The sequence below is a fragment of the Ranitomeya variabilis genome, chromosome 6 (genome assembly GCF_051348905.1).
Source record: "Ranitomeya variabilis isolate aRanVar5 chromosome 6, aRanVar5.hap1, whole genome shotgun sequence".
Classification (NCBI taxonomy): domain Eukaryota; kingdom Metazoa; phylum Chordata; class Amphibia; order Anura; family Dendrobatidae; genus Ranitomeya; species Ranitomeya variabilis.
Window position 1 is genome coordinate 471,037,915 of NC_135237.1, and position 24,268 is coordinate 471,062,182.

General features: G+C 45.7%; 1 protein-coding gene across 8 annotated transcripts in view; it reads left to right on the forward strand.

Moving 5' to 3' along the window:
- Nucleotides 1-10,703: 10,703 nt before the first annotated feature.
- The window catches only part of CSPP1 (centrosome and spindle pole associated protein 1), a 109,919-nt gene continuing 96,354 nt past the window's right edge, over nucleotides 10,704-24,268 (forward strand). For 6 of the 8 annotated variants that reach the window (XM_077270610.1, XM_077270611.1, XM_077270618.1 and 3 more), the window contains exons 1-3: nucleotides 10,704-10,825; nucleotides 15,304-15,491; nucleotides 18,743-18,855. In XM_077270610.1, coding sequence (XP_077126725.1) covers nucleotides 18,757-18,855 — 99 coding nt within the window. In that variant the 5' untranslated portion in view covers nucleotides 10,704-10,825; nucleotides 15,304-15,491; nucleotides 18,743-18,756. Of the gene's footprint in view, nucleotides 11,479-15,303; nucleotides 15,492-18,742; nucleotides 18,856-24,268 lie in introns of all 8 variants that reach the window. The other 2 variants (XM_077270615.1, XM_077270617.1) reach the window with 1 other exon arrangement.

Below are 24,268 nucleotides of genomic sequence, written 5' to 3' on the forward strand. Positions count from 1 at the left end.
CTCGCTATATATTGTAATGTTACACTGCAGGTACACACACTGGTGTATAGGAGAACAGCGCCACCTAGTGACAATCCTGAGTACTCGCTATATATTGTAATGTTACACTGCAGGTACACACACTGGTGTATAGGAGAACAGCGCCACCTAGTGACAATACTGTGTACTCGCTATGTATTGTAATGTTACACTGCAGGTACACACACTGGTGTATAGGAGAACAGCGCCACCTAGTGACAATACTGAGTACTCACTATGTATTGTAATGTTACACTGCAGGTACACACACTGGTGTATAGGAGAACAGCGCCACCTAGTGACACTACTGAGTACTCACTATGTATTGTAATGTTACACTGCAGGTACACACACTGGTGTATAGGAGAACAGCGCCACCTAGTGACAATCCTGAGTACTCGCTATATATTGTAATGTTACACTGCAGGTACACACACTGGTGTATAGGAGAAGAGCGCCACCTAGTGACAATCCTGAGTACTCGCTATGTATTGTAATGTTACACTGCAGGTACACACACTGGTGTATAGGAGAAGAGCGCCACCTAGTGACAATACTGAGTACTCGCTATGTATTGTAATGTTACACTGCAGGTACACACACTGGTGTATAGGAGAAGAGCGCCACCTAGTGACAATCCTGAGTACTCGCTATATATTGTAATGTTACACTGCAGGTACACACAATGGTGTATAGGAGAACAGCACCACCTAGTGACAATCCTGAGTACTCGCTATATATTGTAATGTTACACTGCAGGTACACACACTGGTGTATAGGAGAAGAGCGCCACCTAGTGACAATACTGTGTACTCGCTATGTATTGTAATGTTACACTGCAGGTACACACACTGGTGTATAGGAGAAGAGCGCCACCTAGTGACAATCCTGAGTACTCGCTATATATTGTAATGTTACACTGCAGGTACACACAATGGTGTATAGGAGAACAGCACCACCTAGTGACAATCCTGAGTACTCGCTATATATTGTAATGTTACACTGCAGGTACACACACTGGTGTATAGGAGAAGAGCGCCACCTAGTGACAATACTGTGTACTCGCTATGTATTGTAATGTTACACTGCAGGTACACACACTGGTGTATAGGAGAACAGCGCCATCTAGTGACAATCCTGAGTACTCGCTATGTATTGTAATGTTACACTGCAGGTACACACAATGGTGTATAGGTGAACAGCACCACCTAGTGACAATCCTGAGTACTCACTATGTATTGTATATGTTACACTGCAGGAACACACACTGGTGTATAGGTGAACAGCGCCATCTAGTGACACTACTGAGTACTCACTATGTATTCTATATCAGGGGTCCCCAACCTTTCTTACCTTGAGAGCCACATTCCGCTATGAAAGTTGGTCGAGAGCCACAATGCAGATAGTCATATAAAAACCTAGAGAAGGCACAAGTAATAACATGCAGATTTTCGCTTTCACTCTATCCTTATGTATTTTACATTATTGTTATGCAAATTGAACTCTAGTGCCACCTATTGGAAGTAGCAATCTTAAAAGTCAATACCCTTTAACAGTCCCATAAGATGCTTCATATATTATTGGCCCCATATATTGCTCCATATGGAATTGGCCTCATATACTGCTCCATATTAAATTGGCCTCATATACTGCTCCATATGGAATTGGCCCCATATACTGCTCCATATGGAATTGGCCCCATATACTGCTCCATATGGAATTGGCTCCATATACTGCTCCATATGGAATTGGCTCCATATACTGCTCCATATGGAATTGGCTCCATATACTGCTCCATATTAAATTGGCCCCATAAGATGCTCCCTATATTACTGGCCCCATAGGATGCTCCCTATATTACTGGCCCCATAGGATGCTCCCGATATTACTGGCCCCATAGGATGCTCCCTATATTACTGGCCCCATAGGATGCTCCCTATATTACTGGCCCCATAGGATGCTCCCTATATTACTGGCCCCATAGGATGCTCCCTATATTACTGGCCCCATAGGATTCTCCCTATATTACTGGCCCCATAGGATGCTCCCTATATTACTGGCCCCATAGGATGCTCCCTATATTACTGGCCCCATAGGATGCTCCCTATATTACTGGCCCCATAGGATGCTCCCTATATTACTGGCCCCATAGGATGCTCCCTATATTACTGGCCCCATAGGATGCTCCCTATATTACTGGCCCCATAGGATGCTCCCTATATTACTGGCCCCATAGGATGCTCCCTATATTACTGGCCCCATAGGATGCTCCCTATATTACTGGCCCCATAGGATGCTCCCTATATTACTGGCCCCATAGGATGCTCCCTATATTACTGGCCCCATAGGATGCTCCCTATATTACTGGCCCCATAGGATGCTCCCTATATTACTGGCCCCATAGGATGCTCCCTATATTACTGGCCCCATAGGATGCTCCCTATATTACTGGCCCCATAGGATGCTCCCTATATTACTGGCCCCATAGGATGCTCCCTATATTACTGGCCCCATAGGATGCTCCCTATACCACTGGCCCCATAAGATGCTACCTATATCACTGGCCCCATAAGATGCTCCCTATATTACTGGCCCCATAGGATGCTCCCTATATTACTGGCCCCATAGGATGCTCCCTATATTACTGGCCCCATAGGATGCTCCCTATATTACTGGCCCCATAGGATGCTCCCTATATTACTGGCCCCATAGGATGCTCCCTATATTACTGGCCCCATAGGATGCTCCCTATATTACTGGCCCCATAGGATGCTCCCTATATTACTGGCCCCATAGGATGCTCCCTATATTACTGGCCCCATAGGATGCTCCCTATATTACTGGCCCCATAGGATGCTCCCTATATTACTGGCCCCATAGGATGCTCCCTATATTACTGGCCCCATAGGATTCTCCCTATATTACTGGCCCCATAGGATGCTCCCTATACCACTGGCCCCATAAGATGCTCCCTATATCACTGGCCCCATAAGATGCTCCCTATATTACTGGCCCCATAGGATGCTCCCTATATTACTGGCCCCATAGGATGCTCCCTATATTACTGGCCCCATAGGATGCTCCCTATATTACTGGCCCCATAGGATGCTCCCTATATTACTGGCCCCATAGGATGCTCCCTATATTACTGGCCCCATAGGATGCTCCCTATATTACTGGCCCCATAGGATGCTCCCTATATTACTGGCCCCATAAGATGCTCCCTATATCACTGGCCCCATAGGATCCTCCCTATATTACTGGCCCCAAATAATGCTCCATATTTGGGCCCCGACTGATGCTCCCCATATATTGCTCCAAATATTTAAAAAAAATGAAATACTCACCTCTCGTTGCTTGTCGCTGCTCTGGACTCTTCACCGTCGGCGTCTTCCTGCTCTCTGTGCTGCGACTGCTCAGGCAGAGGGCGCGCACTGGTGACGTCATCGCGCCCTCTGACCTGAACATCACAGTCACAGGATGGAAGACGCTGCAGCGCTGGAACCGGGAGAGGCAAGTATCGCAAGTGCCGGGGCCCGGAGCAGGCGGGGGGTCCACTCACGGGGGCCGGCACCATAGCACGCCAGTGTCCCTGACGGCGAGTAGGCCCCCTGCCTGCTCAGGGCCCTGGCACTTGCCCGGGTGCTGACGCCCGACCTGGGTGGGTAATACAGGCAGTGGGGCGGCTCCCTGGGGACTTTTTTTCTGTGATCGTCGGCGAGCCACATGTTAGGGGCAGGCAAGCCACATGTGGCTCGCGAGCTACGGGTTGGGGACCCCTGCATTAGGCATCCAGTACAGAGCAGTATGGACATGTGTAAGTGGTCCACAGCGTACTGATCTGGCACAGCTCCGTGTACCAGGGTGCTGCAGATCAGCCCCATCCATTTCATTAGGAGCGGAGCTGCAGAGCCGAAGAATGGCCTCTACACTGTATTCAGAGCTGGTCCCTGATGTGGAGCCCCCACTAATATCCTATCCTAAGGATATGGCACCACTGAGCAATAAGGAGACCTGTGGCCATGTAATAACAGTATAATATATAATCGCAGGTAGCTGTGGAAGGGCAGAAGCCGGCACCACACACACCATTGGTAGCTCTGTTGTAGCTGACATATGCCGTCACGTTGTGAGAGGTGTGAGGCAGCGGCCAGTGCCCAGGGTCCTAGTGCCCCGGGATAGTGCAGATCCTTGTGAGTTACCTCTTTTAAGAACTCTTCAAACTGCTCATCCAACTCCTCCTTAGACAGCCGGTGAGACATGGCTCCTCTATGCAGATATTACACTGCGGTCAGGAACAGCCCCACCATAAGACCAACTGAGAAGAAGTAGAGCGGGAAGCCTCACAGAAGAGGCCCGCGTCACTTCACGTCGGGAACACCGGGCGAAACAACATGACCGGCGCGGGACAGGTAACCGGGACAACGCATCCCTGCCGCTCGCGTTCCCGCCCACTGTAGTTGAGGAACATCCAATCGCTCGTCTCCGCGCAACCACCAATAGCAACACGGGCTTCCTGTAAGCAAGAAGAAGAGTGGGGAGAGGTGATTGGCTGGAAGCCGTAGGCCTTGTGGGTGCCGGTTGGGTTAATGTCAAATGGAGCTTCTCCTGAGCGGCGAGACGTCACGTGAAGAGGCGGGGCCTTACAAATAGCGCTCCCGCGCCACTGTACAGTCCCTAGGGACTTTTTTTCTGTGATAGTCGGCGAGCCACATGTCAGGGGCAGGCGAGCCACATGTGGCTCGCGAGCTACGGGTTGGGGACCCCTGTTCTATATCATACACACCACTCAGTACTCACATATACACATTCAGCGTTGACAACTTCATGTTTTATTTTTTTCTGGACAGCTTAGGATCCCTCAAGCATCCACTCCCCTTTGAGAAAGCAACCACACGAAACTCACGTCAGGGACCGCAAGGAGGGCTTTAGCGGTCCAGACTCACCATGGGTGAGCAGGTGTTTTTTCTGATGGCAGCCTACTCTATCGGTATATAGGTTATATCCTACAATTATTCACAGTGTCTACCACTAGGTGCTGCCAGCACTTCCACTGTGATCTTTTGATCCTGCTTCCCCAGGTCTTAGGCCGGCGTCACACTGGCGTGTTTTACGGACGTATGAGAGGTGCAGAAAATACGGATTGCACACAGTACAATGATTCTCTATGGCCCAGCTCCTATCTGCCGTATTTTACTGATCCGTATTATACGGTCTTGTATGGCCGTAGAAAATCGCAGCATGCTGCGTTTGTCACCGTATTGCGCAAAAAAATCCGCCAATGAAAGTCTATGGGGGAGAGAAAATTACGGATTACACACGGACCAGCAGTGTGACTGGCGAGAAATACGCACCGGTGTTCTAGAGAAAAGCCGGCAATTCAGTGCGGTGTACAGTAAAATCACACTGACAGGATAGAATAGAATAGGTAGAATAAATGTCTACACATAGAATAGGTATATATATATATATATATATATATGTCAGTAAGACACATATATATATTTATATTTAATTCAGCGCTAGATAGCAGAAAAGCCGGTAATTCAATTGCCGGCTTTTGCTCTCTCCTTCACAAACCCGACATGATATGAGACATGGTTTACATGCATCTCATATCCCTTTTCTGAAAAGTTCCCACAGTTGAGTTCATATAAGTTCATCCAGCAGAGGGCGCATCACAGCGACTCGAGGTAACTACAGTACATTCCCCTGCATTCCATTCATTCACCAAGTTTTACAGGCAGGAGCACAGCTGCATTAGCAGAGCTCCTGGGTGTAAAATGATTTAACCCCTTCAGATGGATTTACAGCGTGGGACAAGACTGATCGACGGAAGGTATGGAATATTGTTGTTTGTTTTGTTTAACTTTCAGGTGACAAGGGTCTTCAGGTGGATTGAGAGTATAATAAAATATTAAAACACCCTGTGTCTTTATTTCATTAAAATACTTTTTAATATTGTGTGTGTGTTTTATTAACCATTTCGTACTATTGGATTAATAATGGATAGGTGTCATAATTGACGCCTCTCCATTATTAATCTGGCTTAATGTCACCTTACAATAGCAAGGTGACATTAACCCTTCATTACCCCATATCCCACCGCTACACGGGAGTGGGAAGAGAGTGGCCAAGTGCCAGAATAGGCGCATCTTGCAGATGTGCCTTTTCTGGGGTGGCTGGGGGCAGATGTTTTTAGCCAGGGGGGACCAATAACCATGGACCCTCTCTAGGCTATTAATATCTGCCCTCAGTCACTGGCTTTCCCAGTCTGGCGGAGAAAATTGCGCGGGAGCCCACGCCAATTTTTTCCGGGATTTAACCCTTTAATTTAATAGCTAGAGCTTCAAAATTTTACACACAGACACTTGTTACATTACTAAAGAGGAATATGTAATAAAAAAGGGATATGAGATGTATATATATATATATATATATATATATATATATATATATATATATATATTATATATAGACTGTATATATGTTTTTAGGAATATTTTAGTCGATGAATCCATGATTTGTCCATTTTGCAAGCCTGCGCAAAAAAATCGCCGTACGGAAGACATACGGATGACGCACGGAAGCCATACGGATGACGCACGGATATACATTTGTCTGTAAAAATCGCATCCTCGCATTGAATACGGAACAGTGTTTTGTGAAAATTACTGCGTATTACGGCCGTAAAATACGGACCGTATTTCCCTACGCTGAATGTGACGCCGGCCTTACTCTGATCTCTGTCCTCTCCTTTGCCTACGTTCATGTCTCCTCCATTGTTTTCTACATTTATGCATTCTGTAAAACACCAAAAAACGGAGTATATAAATCCCAAAACACATTATTAATATAAATAATATACTTTTATTAATTTAATCAAGACAGTAACACTCAAGTGAGACAGTACTACAAAATATCTATCACAGGATAAAATGCCAAGGAGGAACCAGATGACAGTGGGGGAGCAGTTAGAGACCATATAACACCACAGGAACTGCTAATATATAATTCATAATAGTTTAAGCATACATATATCCATAGTTAGTTTAATAAAGTAAAGTGCCATAGTGCCAGCCTACACTAAAAAGTGTCACAGTGCGCCCTTAGGCTAAGTGCCTCAGACCGGCAATGGCGAATAAAACTATGTATACCAGAGTACAATTGTCAACACTCCACTATACCAGGTGAAATGCCATAGTATCAACTTATATCCACCGATAAAGTGTCACAGTGCATCTTAAACTAACTACCTCATACTAGTTAACAAATAGCAGCTTACCCATCAGGTTCCAAGTGTCTCAAACCGCTCCGCTCACCGCCCCTTAACGCACGTTTCGCAAATATGCTTTCTCAAAAGGGGTTTGACTAAAACCTGATGGGTAAGCTGCTATTTGTTAACTAGTATGAGGTAGTTAGTTTAAGATGCACTGTGACACTTTATCGGTGGATATAAGTTGATACTATGGCATTTCACCTGGTATAGTGGAGTGTTGACAATTGTACTCTGGTATACATAGTTTTATTCGCCATTGCCGGTCTGAGGCACTTAGCCTAAGGGCGCACTGTGACACTTTTTAGTGTAGGCTGGCACTATGGCACTTTACTTTATTAAACTAACTATGGATATATGTATGCTTAAACTATTATGAATTATATATTAGCAGTTCCTGTGGTGTTATATGGTCTCTAACTGCTCCCCCACTGTCATCTGGTTCCTCCTTGGCATTTTATCCTGTGATAGATATTTTGTAGTACTGTCTCACTTGAGTGTTACTGTCTTGATTAAATTAATAAAAGTATATTATTTATATTAATAATGTGTTTTGGGATTTATATACTCCGTTTTTTGGTGTTTTATAGTTTAGGGAGTATCCTATGCTGTCTCATATGTATAGACAGAAATACGGGAAGAGACTTAACAAATTTGCGCTCTTGGCCACCAATAGATGTTAATCTTTGTGAGTTTTGTGTTGAATTTATGCATTCTGTGTTTAGTCTGATTTTAAATGTGATTTTCTAACAAAATTTATTTGCTTCATTATTTTTAGTGGACTATGTGGTGCCCATAATACCGTATGGAGGACTATGTGGTGCCCATAATGCTGTATGGAGGACTATCTGGTGCCCATAATACTGTATGGAGGGCTATGTGGTGCCCATAATACTGTATGGAGGGCTATGTGGTGCCCATAATAAAGTATAGAGGACTATGTGGTGCCCATAATAAAGTAAGGAGGACTATGTGGTGCCCATAATACTGTATGGAGGACTATGTGGTGCCCATAATAAAGTATGGAGGACTATGTTGTGCCCATTATACTGTATGGAGGACTATGTGGTGCCCATTATACTGTATGGAGTACTATGTGGTGCCCATAATAAAGTATGGAGGACTATGTGGTGCCCATAATAAAGTATGGAGGACTATGTTGTGCCCATTATACTGTATGGAGTACTATGTGGTGCCCATTATACTGTATGGAGTACTATATGGTGCCCATAATAAAGTATGGAGGACTATGTGCTGCCCATATGCTATATGGAGGACTAGGTGGTGCCCATAATACTGTATGGATCAGTATATGGTGCCCATTATTCTTTATGGAGCAATATATGGGACTCATTATTCAGTATGGGGGACTATGTGCTACCCATAATACTGTATGGAGGACTATACTGTCCGGTTTCTGAGCTATTGTAGAATTTACAATAGTTATCACTCATGTAATGTAAGAAGTAAGTGAAATCTTTGGCATTGTTCTATACCTATATCTCTCTACTGTCTCTGTGCATCATGAATCCTGGTAGGTGTTAAAGGGACCCACTGAGATGCTTTCACCTGGGGCCCATGAAAACCCGGAGCTGGCCCTAATTCCTGTACTGACATCACTGTGGGCATTATCCTTGTGTTATACCGATCACACCCCAAAGCACAGTCGATCACACCCCAAGCATAGCCGATCAGACCCTGGAGCACAGCCGATCACACTCCGGAGCAGAGCCGATCACACTCCGGAGCAGAGCCGATCACACTCCGGAGCAGAGCCGATCACACTCCGGAGCACAGCCGATCACACCCCGAGCACAGCCGATCACACCCAGGAGCACAGCCGATCACACCCAGGAGCACAGCCGATCACACCCCGGAGCACAGCCGATCACACCCCGAGCACAGCCGATCACACCCAGGAGCACAGCCGATCACACCCAGGAGCACAGCCGATCACACCCCGGAGCACAGTCGATCACACCCCGAGCACAGCCGATCACACCCAGGAGCACAGCCGATCACACCCAGGAGCACAGCCGATCACACCCCGAGCGCAGCCGATCACACCCCGAGCACAGCCGATCACACCCCGAGCACAGCCGATCACACCCCGAGCACAGCCGATCACACCCCGAGCACAGCCGATCACACCCCGGAGCACAGCCGATCACACCCAGGAGCACAGCCGATCACACCCAGGAGCACAGCCGATCACACCCCGAGCACAGCCGATCACACCCCGAGCACAGCCGATCACACCCCGGAGCACAGCCGATCACACCCCGAGCACAGCCGATCACACCCCGAGCGCAGCCGATCACACCCCGAGCGCAGCCGATCACACCCCGAGCGCAGCCGATCACACCCCGAGCGCAGCCGATCACACCCCGGAGCACAGCCGATCACACCCCGAGCGCAGCCGATCACACCCAGGAGCACAGCCGATCACACCCCGAGCGCAGCCGATCACACCCCGAGCGCAGCCGATCACACCCAGGAGCACAGCCGATCACACCCCGAGCACAGCCGATCACACACAGGAGCACAGCCGATCACACCCCGGAGCGCAGCCGATCACACCCCGAGCGCAGCCGATCACACCCAGGAGCACAGCCGATCACACCCCGAGCACAGCCGATCACACCCCGAGCACAGCCGATCACACCCCGAGCACAGCCGATCACACCCCGAGCGCAGCCGATCACACCCCGAGCGCAGCCGATCACACCCCGAGCGCAGCCGATCACACCCAGGAGCACAGCCGATCACACCCCGGAGCGCAGCCGATCACACCCCGAGCGCAGCCGATCACACCCAGGAGCACAGCCGATCACACCCCGAGCACAGCCGATCACACCCCGAGCACAGCCGATCACACCCCGGAGCACAGCCGATCACACCCCGAGCGCAGCCGATCACACCCCGAGCGCAGCCGATCACACCCCGAGCGCAGCCGATCACACCCCGGAGCGCAGCCGATCACACCCCGGAGCGCAGCCGATCACACCCCGAGCGCAGCCGATCACACCCCGAGCGCAGCCGATCACACCCCGGAGCACAGCCGATCACAACCCGAGCACAGCCGATCACACCCCGGAGCACAGCCGATCACACCCCGAGCGCAGCCGATCACACCCAGGAGCACAGCCGATCACACCCCGAGCACAGCCGATCACACCCCGAGCACAGCCGATCACACCCCGAGCGCAGCCGTCACACCCCGGAGCACAGCCGATCACACCCAGGAGCACAGCCGATCACACCCCGAGCACAGCCGATCACACCCCGAGCGCAGCCGATCACACCCCGGAGCACAGCCGATCACACCCCGAGCACAGCCGATCACACCCCGGAGCTCTCAGCTCAGGCAGAAGCAGGCTGAGCTCCTCCTCTCCACTAGGGGCGCTCGTACACACCTTTTCCCTGCACTCAGCTGAGCGCGGGGGGCGGAGCCTGTCACCACAGAGACACAGCTAACGGCAGTACGTACACATAAGCGGCGGAGAGGAGCAGCTGCGGCCGGAGGGCTCGGTAATACCGCTGTGTGCATGCGTGTTCCGGTGTCCGTGCTGTGTGTGAGCGGAGACGGCTGTGGGGCGGGATATGTAGTGGTGTTGTGTGATATGGAGGACGTGTCCCCGGAGCCGTGGTAACCGGCAGAGCAGTGCTGCCTCTCCTAAGCCGTGATAACATGGCCGCTCCCCGTATCACCGGCTGCAGCCCCGTGCAGTGAGGTCACTAGCTGTGGACATACACGAGGGCCGGCTTTACAGTAACCGGCTATTTCTGACACTTAGTAATTTAGAGGGATTTTCTAGTTTCAAGTAAATACCTTTTAAAAAGGGTTAAAATGAACCAAGTCCCCCTGACCATTCTGGTGCTTCTTGGCCCCCACAAGTCTCTGTGCTTCCAGAAAAGTTCCCTTTTTAAATGATATTTTCTCATCAGTTTTCATGATCTCATGGGAAGGATTCTGTGAGGTATAGACGAGGGACACGCACTGGTGTTTATGGCTGTGTGCCCCTCGTCCTGTGTGTGCCCCTCTAGTCAGCAGCCGGTACCGGGAGACAGTTTGTGTATCGCAGGCAGTCACATAAATTCCCTGCAGACAGCACCTTAATTCTGAAATTGTTGAAGCAGATGTAATGAGCAACACTCCATTTAGACGAGAGACAAAAGACCCGGTATGTACAAAGAGAAGATCTAAATCCTCCTGGCTGCCGTTTAACACCCAATTGGTGTCCATAAATCACAAAGCAGGGACTGGATCGGGGTGATAAAGGCCCCCAGTTTAAAGGGTCTCTCTCAGGACAGAAAGACTGTTCTAACAAAGCACAGGCGCTCGGTGCTTCATGGTGTGGCCAATCATTTATACACATTTTCTATCTGCATGTTTTTCCTCTATCTCCGTCCCCCTCTTCTTTAATAGCTGTGGCTTCATTGGGCCAGAGAACGGTGACCATGAATGGAAACCAAGCAGGTGGGAAGGAGTATTGAAGTGATTGGCCGCCATGATGCACCGAGTGCCTGGACTTGGTTTGAACAGTCGTTCTGTGCTGACAGTCTCTGTAGCCACGTTGATGCAATGGCCGCTCTCCATCACAGCATCCAATGGGTTATGCTACGATCAGAGCAGCTAGCTTCAATCACAGTAGATACTAGCTGTGTAAAACAGCCGGCACCTGCGCTTGTGACTGCTCCATTCACATCCTCCCTATTTCTGCAGTTCACATGGGGATAATGTTGGTAGAAGTAGACAGATGACAGGAGGGTGGGCTATATGTCACCGTGCTCCCCCAACTCATAGGCCACAGAGCAATCATATGGTCTGTTGGCTTTCGTGGTACACTGCTGCACGGGACCCTCAATCTCATGTGAGTGTGGCACCCCAGTGGTCTTACATATATCACACATTCATTTTCTTGACCACAAAAGGTGGACTTGTATAAATTGTGTTTCAATGTAAAATGTCGACCTCTGAAACGAATTCACGGTTGACCGGTAGTCATATTGTATTGTAGAATTCAATATCCCTCCATATTCCTGATCAGTAAATCTATCTATAGTGACACTTTCTCTTCTTATCTCTTGAGCTCTAGAACTTGAGAGATATGAATCTTGTAATACAATACACCATACACCAGTAATGAGCCACACAATGGGGCCGATTCACCAAGGCCTTGATTAGGGGTCGTGCTGGAGTCCTGGAGAGGTGCTTGTCTGTTCATGAACCTGGAGCATCTGATGAATCAGGTACTGGAGTGCGATTTCTGGTGCAGGGAACCATAGCTCATCAGGAATTAGACGAGCCCGCTGCGACCCTGTCCTGCCAGAAACCCGACACTTTTGATCGAGTTGGAAGAAACTGGCGCAAAAAACACAAAAAGTCGCAACAGTTTCAAAACTTTTATGCCAGAATTAGAGTGAAAGCTTTGAATCAGCTAAATGAGTTCTCTTTTCTGTGCATTGGATTATCGCTGTGTTTTGCATTCATTGTGTTAAGTTATTTCTAGATTTTCATTTTTTTTCTATAGAGAGCTATAAACCGGACTTACTCACATTCTTAATACCTCCTGTCGTTTTCTTGTGAATATTGTTCTAACCTTCTGCGGATTTTCTGAAACCTGGTCTGCAATGACAATTACTGTAACACCTACTCATAATTGCATAACTACTTAGAGGGGTTGTCCAAAACTTCTGATGGCTTATTCTAAGACATGTCACCAATATCTGATTAGTGAGGATCTGACAGAATTCCCCCCAACCTAACAGCTGTTTGCAGGTCCTGCCGGATGTAAGCAGTGTATGGCCCCAGTGCACCGCATCTCCTGGATCATGGGAGTCTATTAGTTTAGGATGACTGGTCAGACCAAGTCCAGGTGCTCGAGGCCCCCTTGGCATGGCCAAACATTTAAATGCCACACCCCCCGGCCCCGACTGACAGCCGGCCCCAATGCAGAGCCATTGTCAGTCACAGCCGCTGCTCTGTATACACAGCGGTGTCTGACCCCGCGCCGACATCCCCCCCGTGACTGACACATTGTACTGCAGGACCCCCCAGGGAGGTTGCCGTTCTGGAATATGACAGCACTAGAGGATCATGGATTCCTGGTCGCTTCATGTTTGATTCTTCTCCCATCTTTGGCAGTTAATTTGCATCTTTGTTTCTCCACATTTTTTTTTCTAACTTGTTCTGTGATTAGGCTCCAATATCAAGAGTGCTACATCCCTCTGAAATACTGAACAAGAAAAGAAGAGACACTGCATAAATGTGTGCACACCTATATATCAAAAAAATGAATAACAACTTTATTATAAGACAAGAAAACATACAGAATGCAAAAACATTAAAGACATATCCCATAAGGATCAAACAACAGACACATCATTCTGCTGGATGTATGACAAGAGAGCCACAGCCTAAGATGATGGAAAATACTAGTACAATCCTATGCGTGAATGCCTGGATGAATATGAATACAATCATATAAATATATAAAGGCCGAACGTTTATAACTTGTGCAACTGCAAAACCACAGATCCCGATAACAAATGGGCGTCCCCAGAGTTATCACACCATAAGCCAAATCCCAAACATGTGAAGTAATCACTATATAAATGAAACCCTGTGACTAAGATGGACCATGCATCACAGGGGAAAATTAGGGAAAACGAAGTATATAGGCTGCATCAGCAATGGGGTACATAAAAGCAGGCCACTATGGATGTGTATAAAAAAATCGCAGCTATAGCAATAAAAATGCTACGAGTATGGCTAAGAAGTGAAGCAGCCAGAGACACAACCAAAGGCAGCAGACCGGCTCACAACAAAGAAGGAGGAGCCGAAATAGTAAACTGTCTTACGGCTACCACGGAGAAGACCCCAGTGCTGGCGGTGGGGTCTTCTCCATGGTAGCCGTAAGACAGTTTACTATTTCGGCTCCTCCTTCTTTGTTGTGAGCCGGTCTGCTGCCTTTGGTTGTGTCTCTGGCTGCTTCACTTCTTAGCCATACTCGTAGCATTTTTATTGCTATAGCTGCGATTTTTTTATACACATCCATAGTGGCCTGCTTTTATGTACCCCATTGCTGATGCAGCCTATATACTTCGTTTTCCCTTATTTTCCCCTGTGATGCATGGTCCATCTTAGTCACAGGGTTTCATTTATATAGTGATTACTTCACATGTTTGGGATTTGGCTTATGGTGTGATAACTCTGGGGACGCCCATTTGTTATCGGGATCTGTGGTTTTGCAGTTGCACAAGTTATAAACGTTCGGCCTTTATATATTTATATGATTGTATTCATATTCATCCAGGCATTCACGCATAGGATTGTACTAGTATTTTCCATCATCTTAGGCTGTGGCTCTCTTGTCATACATCCAGCAGAATGATGTGTCTGTTGTTTGATCCTTATTGGATATGTTTTTAATGTTTTTACATTCTGTATGTTTTCTTGTCTTATAATAAAGTTGTTATTCATTTTTTTGATATATAGGTGTGCACACATTTATGCAGTGTCTCTTCTTTTCTTGTTCAGTATTGCATTTTCCATGCATTGTGTAGCACCCTAGTTGATATAGTCTCATATTTGTTGTGCTCCCGACATACTTCTTTATTTTTTTTTACATCCCTCTGAAAGACTTGTAACAATTTTTGACTTGAGAGTCAGATGAATCTCTCTTTTGGCCCATTTTGCCTGAGAAAAATAGACATCACCTGATCTGCTTCATCCAATAAGATTCAAGTTTATACATCTTGGAATTGGAAAATCTGCCTAAAAATGATGATATGGTCCAAATACCCACTTGCCTAATAATTGTACACACTGTATACTACGGTCACGGTGTGTACCAACCATAAAGTCAGTATTTATGGCATGTGACATAAAAGGTTACTGTTGTCCTGTATATTTTCTGCATATGCCTTATGTTTCTCGTGATCTCTGCTTGCAGTCATATAGTAAAACACTTCATTTCTGTGACATCTTCATCTCATCTCTCCAGATCCATGGTCTCAAAGATTAACATTGGCTCTATATTATGGACAGAAAAAAAATCATAAAAAACTGATGTCCAGTCTGCTGATGTGAGCTCGGCTTCGTTCCATCATCTGAACTGTGCGCGGTCCTTGGACTTTTCTTCCTATGCTGGATGGAAGATCACCCCTGATACAATAGTGCGCTCACCTCCATGTACGTAATTGTTCTCTATTGAGTTTGCAATTCACTAAAATATGTTTAATTTATCTTGTACACTTATTATCTGCTATGATACAATTTATTTAGGGTTTTCTTTTACCCATATGTGACTTCTGTGACGAGAAGTCTAGTATTGAAGTCCATGCTTTTATGAAATCAATGCATATCTTCTGATTATTGGAGAGAAGGGACGGTTTTATGGGAAATCCTCCCTTCTGTCCAGTCCATTGATGTTTTGTAAGGTTTCCCACTTGTTATGCATGCAGTCGTCCTTTTTGTTGTGCCCTGTTGCCTTGGAGTGTTCGGGGCCAGGAGCCAGCTGCATGCACGGCTTCCCCTTGTCCTAGCAACCTCTGCTGGATGATCAACACTCCCGGCTTATAGGTGTTTGCTCCTCGCATGGCACATGGTACAGGTCCTTCTCAAAAAATTAGCATATAGTGTTAAATTTCATTATTTATCATAATGTAATGATTACAATTAAACTTTCATATATTATAGATTCATTATCCACCAACTGAAATTTGTCAGGTCTTTTATTGTTTTAATACTGATGATTTTGGCCTACAACTCCTGATAACCCAAAAAACCTGTCTCAATAAATTAGCATATTTCAACCGTCCAATCAAATAAAAGTGTTTTTTAATAACAAACAAAAAAACCATCAAATAATAATGTTCAGTTATGCACTCAATACTTGGTCGGGAATCCTTTGGCAGAAATGACTGCTTCAATGCGGCGTGGCATGGAGGCAATCAGCCTGTGACACTGCTGAGATGTTATGGAGGCCCAGGATGCTTCAATAGCGGCCTTAAGCTCATCCAGAGTGTTGGGTCTTGCGTCTCTCAACTTTCTCTTCACAATATCCCACAGATTCTCTATGGGGTTCAGGTCAGGAGAGTTGGCAGGCCAATTGAGCACAGTAATACCATGGTCAGTAAACCATTTACCAGTGGTTTTGGCACTGTGAGCAGGTGCCAGGAAGCATGAAGTGCTCCAAAATCTCCTGATAGCTAGCTGCATTGACCCTGCCCTTGATGAAACACAGTGGACCAACACCAGCAGCTGACATGGCACCCCACACCATCACTGACTGGGTACTTGACACTGGACTTCAGGCATTTTGGCATTTCCTTCTCCCCAGTCTTCCTCCAGACTCTGGCACCTTGATTTCCGAATGACATGCAAAATTTGCTTTCATCAGAAAAAAGTACTTGGGACCACTTAGCAACAGTCCAGTGCTGCTTCTCTGTAGCCCAGGTCAGGCGCTTCTGCCGCTGTTTATGGTTCAAAAGTGGCTTTACCTGGGGAATGCGGCACCTGTAGCCCATTTCCTGCACACGCCTGTGCACGGTGGCTCTGGATGTTTCCACACCAGACTCAGTCCACTGCTTCCTCAGGTTCCCCAGCCTATTTGTTGAGAAATTTCTTTCTGGGTCTTACCCTCTTGCTTGAGGGTGTCAATGATGGCCTTCTTGACATCTGTCAGGTCGCTAGTCTTACCCATGATGGGGGTTTTGAGTAATGAACCAGGCAGGGAGTTTTTAAAAGCCTCAGGTATCTTTTGCATGTGTTTAGAGTTAATTAGTTGATTCAGAAGATTAGGGTAATAGGTCGTTTAGAGAACCTTTTCTTGATATGCTAATTTATTGAGACAGGTTTTTTGGGTTATCAGGAGTTGTGGGCCAAAATCATCAGTATTAAAACAATAAAAGACCTGACAAATTTCAGTTGGTGGATAATGAATCTATAATATATGAAAGTTTAATTGTAATCATTACATTATGGTAAATAATGAAATTTAACACTATATGCTAATTTTTTGAGAAGGACCTGTATATTGTTAGGCAGATGCTTGATCATCCTCACTGGAGGTTTCCATGGGTCACACCACTCATTTACATTTACTTTGTGAATTCTGAGGGTTATATCATCAGACCATTAAGAGGTCCAGTTAGCACAGAAATGTTTTTTGGCAAAAATCGAAAAGGCTAAACAGCAGCAGATTTTTTCTTTGCTAGCATTGCACTTCCTTTTCCCATCCATTTATTTTGCCTTGTAGTCATCAGTAAAGCATTAGAAATTTCCAAGTAAGGGTGAGGTCCTAGTAGTCCTCAGAGTAAGTGGCCAGGAAATAAATTGCAAAAGGCTGACCGATAATTATTGCCTGCACAGTTTTGCAGAACCAGCATTGCCAGTAACAATAAGCAAAGCATATGCATTACATTTACAAAAATGCACTGTGACATTTAGTCCAGGGCTTCATGGCAGCCGTGACACAAGTTTGCGAAGTGTCGCCGCTACATATCAGCGCAATACAAGTCAGTGGGTCACATTGTGAACCTGAGGGTTTGTCAACAAGCAAGTCATGAAAAATTTTACTTTTCATAACTTTCTTGCTGCACCCACAGTACGCTTTGGGTTGCAATGTGACCCCATTTATTTCTATTGCGCTGCAATGTAACAGCGACACTTTGCAGACGTTGGTCGTGGCCAGAGTCGCCGTATAGCTGCAGCCTTGGGAAGCTACACCTCAAATGTGCCCAACCCTACGTAGGACCCACCCTGATCACATTTCCTTTCACTTATTTTGTACTTACATTTTCAGAGCTCATTAACAACTTAAGGCTAAAGAGACTGGCCAGAAATATATGTGCACACCGATCACCGTCAATGAGATTTTTGAAATCAAATTAATTTTTCTGTTACTGTAAGGGTGCAGGCAGTCAGCCAAACGTATAAATGAAACCGAGATCGGACCTCAATGTTTAGACTGGCCGGCGGGTCTCTCAACATGAGCGTAACAGCTGCATAGAAATATATGAAGCTGTCATGCTCAAGTTGGGACACCACCTGCCAGTCCGAACATTGCGGTCCAATCTTGGTCTGATTTACCGTATACGTCCGTCAGAGTTTTCTTTCTGCATGTAAAACGTAAAAAAAAGCATAAAAAATACAATGTGGGAACAATCCGTTACCCCTTGTGTATTGTTACTCAGAGATTGAAAATGTGGCAATTAATGGACAATTTTCATCTTCAGCACTTATGACACATGCATAATATATCCCATAAAGGGTTTGCATCACTCCTCCTTTTTATGCCTATTTTGACATTGCACCCTTTCCCGGTCGCCTGTGTCTGAACCCTGAAGGGTGCACCTTGGAGACTTTAGACTGTGTTATTGAGAAGTCTAACATTCAGCCTTATGTTTCTGCGACCTCAAGATATGTTATAATTTTTGTAGGAATCCCTTTGAAAATGGGGGAAGAACTTGACCATTTTCTTGAAGAGCAAAGAACCAAACTAGCGCAAGACAAGGCTGAACTGGAAATAGATCCGCCATACATGGAAATCAGGGTAAATCTGCTTTATGATTTTTTTTATTTTGCTTGATCAGTAGAACATGAAAATATTCCCGGAAAACAAATAATTTAAAAAATCCCTTCAGATACAAGCTGATTTAATAAAAAGTATTATTTTATTTACAGACATAATAACCTCAGGATTTCTGAGTATTCAAGATGCTATGATCAAAGAGGTTATCTTATTGTTGCAACCCATTCTATACTGAAGGCAGAGCGGCAATCAGTGCCGAGTCTAGCTTTAAGGGGAATTTGTCAGTATTCTTAACCCTACTATAAGCCGTCTACATGAGCATGAAGCTGAATAGAATTATACTTTGATATCTGCCATCTGATGTCTTATTACAGAGAAATCCCTGTTTCTTATAAGTAAATGAGCTGTTAAGATCCTTGGGTTGGACATAAATCTTCTGAGAATCTGCCTCCAGAGCTTATTGTAATTAAAAGAAGGTGTTACCAGTGTGAGACATGGAATGACTGACTGTTTGCTCTCATAATCATCTCTGCAGTGAGATCAGAACTAACACAGTACAGAACAAGTGAACATTGTCTCATTGCAAAAACATTTTCAGCTGCAGTCATGTCACCTTTCTTCATCTTCCTTCTCACAGGCAGCCGGTGTAGGGGAGAGGCAGTACAGCAGAGCTGCCAGCACTGCGAGAGGACAAGTGCTGCTGTAAATGTGTGTACTGTGACAGTAACTTCTGCTGTACTGTGTTAGTTCGGATCTCACTGCAGAGCTGTGTGTGATTATGGAAGCAGACTGTCAGTCATTACTTGTCTCACACTGGTAAAGCCCCCTTTCATTAAAAATATCCTCTGGAGACAGATTGTCAGGGAGATATATAGATCCATCCCTTGTAGATAGTGAGCCTTCGCGGGCAGGGTCCTCTCTCCTCCTGTACCAGTTATGACTTGTATTGTTCAAGATTATTGTACTTGTTTTTTATTATGTATACCCCTCCTTAAATGTAGAGCGCCATGGAATAAATGGCGCTATAACAATAAATAATAACAATAATGTTAACAGGTCACTTGCATATTAAGAAAAATGTGGAATTCTGTGAAATACGTCATCTCATATATCAAGGTATAATTTTGTTCAATTTTCTATGACCTGCATGCAAATGTACATGGCTTAGAAGGGCGTATTGTGCTGACAGTTTTCCTTTGAAGGGAATCAGCAGGTTTTTGCTATTTAATCTGAGAGAAGCATAATATAGGGGCAGAAAGCCTTATTCCAGGAATGTGTCACTTGATGAGGCGCTTACTGCAATTCAATCTGATAGGTGTTTTATCTGCAAGAGATTATCACTAGAGGACTAGGTGTACCATTCCAGCTAGTCAGGCCAATCTGTGTACCCTCACCACTGATTGGCAGTTTACAGACAATGCACAGTGTACACAGGAGTCTGTCAATTAGGGTTGCAGAGTTATACACGGCTCAGCATTCTGACCATTGCTACATTTACAGCAGAGAAAACAGGGCACCAAGCAGCTGAGTAAGTGATACATCTCCTGAATCAGGCTCTCTTCCCCTACATCATGCTGCTCTCCGATTACATAGCAAAACCTGTTGACATATTTCCTTTAGTGATCACTGTTGAAAATCTGTTTTTAGTGTGGGAAGCTTTTTTTTATACATTTTCCTTGCTTTTCAAGCAAAGGATGGAGTTATACCCAGTGCCATAGCTCTGAGGATTTTAAGGGGATTGGTAGCCTCAAGCACCAAAGTTTATGGGGCGCTAAATTTCAGTGCAGCGTACATGGTTCAGTACAGTCTTCATTTATTATTAAGCTGTGAAGGGACTGTAGTTTGATATCCTGGGGATAGGGGCTCCTTCCCTATCCCTAAAGCTAGGGGCAGCCTAGCTATCCATACTCTCCGGATTACTTCTAATGGTGAAGATGCCGGGGACAATTATCTTGCTGAGCTCCCTAATCCACCCTTATCTGTCCTCCTCCCCCACCCGGGGATGTGGGGAGTAGTTGTATACAAGAATACACAAACCAGACTAATAAGGGAAGATGTACAAGGATAAATAAATATACCAATCATACAAATATGCACTCATAAACAGCAGAGTGGAACAACCAGAAGTAAAAGGAAGGAACTACCAAATTGGAGAGATGAGGATATGCACACAAATAAGTCACCAAGCAACAGTCTTTAGAACAACACTCCAAATGCCTCCTCAACAAACACCTCAAACTCCACACCAGGCAGTATAAAACTATTGCTGGCAATTCTGATTGCCAGAGGCAAATATATATAGCAGAGGGGAGTGGCCAACACTGAACATCTGAGATCATCAAAGCAGGAAAGCTTCAGAGACTCTCAACTGAGCAAATTAAACCTTGCACTGCTTGCAGAAACCTGCACTGTTTAATATGATGGAGAATTGCTTCTAATCAGTGCAGGAGTAGGAGAATTCAAACATTGCTGTCTTCTGGCCCCGCTCTGTCACCGTAAACCCATGGCATAAGCTCTGTACTAAGAGCTGATTCTATATTTTTATTCTTTTTTCTGGGGCAATAGATTGCTTTAACCTCTTTCTGACCTCGGACGGGATAGTACGTCCGAGGTCAGATCCCCTGCTTTGATGTGGGCTCCGGCGGTGAGCCCACATCAAAGCCGCGACATGTCAGCTGTTTTGAACAGCTGACATGTGCGCGCAATAGCGGCGAGTGGAATCGCGATCCACCCGCCGCTATTAACTAGTTAAATGCCGCTGTCAAACGCTGACAGTGGCATTTAACTACCGCTTCCGGCCACGCGGCCAGAAATGCGCTCATCGCCGACCCCCGTCACATGATCGGGGGTCAGCGATGAGTCAGGATAGTAACCATAGAGGTCCTTGAGACCAAAAAAAAGGATTAACTTGATCGCTAAACGGCGTAGCGAGAAAAAAATTAGAAACGCCAAAATTACTTTTATGTCGCTGCAACATTGCATTAAAATGCAATAACGGGCGATCAAAAGGACGTATCTGCACCAATATGGTATCACTAAAAACGTTAGCTCGGCACGCAAAAAATAAGCCCTCACCCGACCCCAGGTCACGAAAAATTGAGACGCTACGGGTATGGGAAAATGGCGCATTTTTTTTTTGTAGCAAAGTTTGGAATTTTTTTTTTCACCACTTAAATAAAAAATAACCTAGATATGTTTGGTGTCTATGAACTCGTACTGACCTGGAGAATCATAATGACAGGTCAGTTTTAGCATTTAGTGAACCTAGCAAAAAAGCCAAACAAAAAACACGCATGGGATTGCACTTTTTTGCAATTTCACCGCGATTGGAATTTTTTTCCCATTTTCTAGTACACGTCATGGTAAAACCAATGATGTTGTTCAAAAGTACAACTCGTCCCGCAAAAAATAAGCCCTCACATGGCCATATTGACGGAAAAATAAAAAAGTTATGGCTCTGGGAAGGAGGGGAGTGAAAAACGAACACGAAAAATGGAAAATCCCAAGGTCATGAAGGGGTTAAAGTTAGGCCTGAGGCAAGTATTAAGCCTTAGGTTAAGATTAGGGATGGGGCTATTGTTATAAAACTGTTACAAAAGAAAAACATATAATAAAAAAAAATACTATATATATATATATATATATATATATATATATATATATATATATATATATACATACATACATACATACATACATACATACATACATATACAGTTCTGGCAAAAATTAAGAGACCACTGCACAGTTTTATAAAAATCAGCTTCTCTACATGTCTGACAGCCATTCCATTCCAGTGTCTGTTGAATTCCGACCAGAGGACACCTCATTCTACTTAATGTGCTTCTGATTAGGTGATCACCTGAACCAAATCTTATTTAAGGACGGAAAGTATAAAAAACACTGCTGTGGTGTTCACAATCCTCTTGCAATAGGACAAGCAGGATGGCAAAACAAGTGCTAGTAATATCTCAAAAGTAATAGGAATGAAAAAATAACTTTTAACCATGCCAAATGAGTTGAAAAGAAAAGTCTTGAGTGAGGAAAAGAAGGGTTCAATTCTGGCTTTACTAGCAGAGGGACACAGTGAGCGTCATGTTGCCTCCATCCTTAAAACTTCTAATATGGCAGTCCATTACAACCAGGTCAAGCAGCAGACATTGGGGACAACGAAGCTACAGACCGGCAGAGGGCAAAAACGACTCTCCACTGACTGGTATGACCACCATCTTATTAGAATTACACTCAGGAACCGCAGGATGACATCAAGTGACCTACAAAAGGAATGGCAGCTGGGGTGAAGTGCAGGGCAAGAACAGTTTGTAACAGGCTCGTAGAGGCAGGGCTCAAGTCATGTAAAGCTAGAAAAAAGCCTTTAATCAATGAGAAGCAAAGGAGAGCCAGGCTGAAGTTTGCCAAAGACCATAAAGATTGGACCATAGAGGACTGGAGTAAGGCAATCTTCTCTGATGAGTCTAATTTTCAGCTTTGCCCAACACCTTTTGGTCTAATGGTTAGACGGAGACGTATGAATCAAGCCGCATACAAGGTTATCCTGGAAGAACTGTTGATTCCTTCTGCTCAAGCAATGTTCCCCAACTCTGAGGACTGGTTTTTCCAGCAGGACAATGCGCCATGCCACACAGCTAGGTCAATCAAGGTGTGGATGAAGGACCATCACATCAAATCCCTGTCATGTGCAGCCCAATCTCCAGACCAGAACCCCATTGAAAACCTCTGGAATGTAATCAAGTGGAAGATGGATAGTCACAAGCCATCAAACAAAGAAGAATTGCTTACATTTTTGTACCAGGAGTGGCAGAGGGTCACCCAAAAGGAGTGTGAAAGACTGGTGGAAAGCATGAAAGCTGTGATTAACCCCTTCCCGACCCATGACGCCACGTAGGCGTCATGAAAACCTGTGCCAATCCGACCTGTGACGCCTATGTGGCGTCGTGGAATGATCGCGTCCCTGCAGAGCGGGTGAAAGGGTTAACTCCAATTTCACCCGATCTGCAGGGACAGGGGGAGTGGTACTTCAGGCCCCCCCCCGTGGCTACGATCGCTCTGATTGGCTGTTGAAAGTGAAACTGCCAATCAGAGCGATTTGTAATATTTCACCTAAAAAACTGGTGAAATATTACATTCCAGCCATGGCCGATGCTGCAATATCATCGGCCATGGCTGGAAACACTGATGTGACCCCCCACCCCACCCCACCGATCGCCCCCCAAGCCACCGATCTGTGGTCCGCTCCCCTCCGTCTTTTGTGCTCCGCTCCCCCGTCCTCCTGTCCGCTCCCCCCGTGCTCCTATGCCACCCCCCCGTGCTCCGACGCCCCCTCCCCCCCCCCCCCCCCGTGCCCCGATCTCCACCCCCTTATACTTACCAAGGCTCCCGGTGTCCATCCGTCTTCTCCATGGGCGCCGCCATC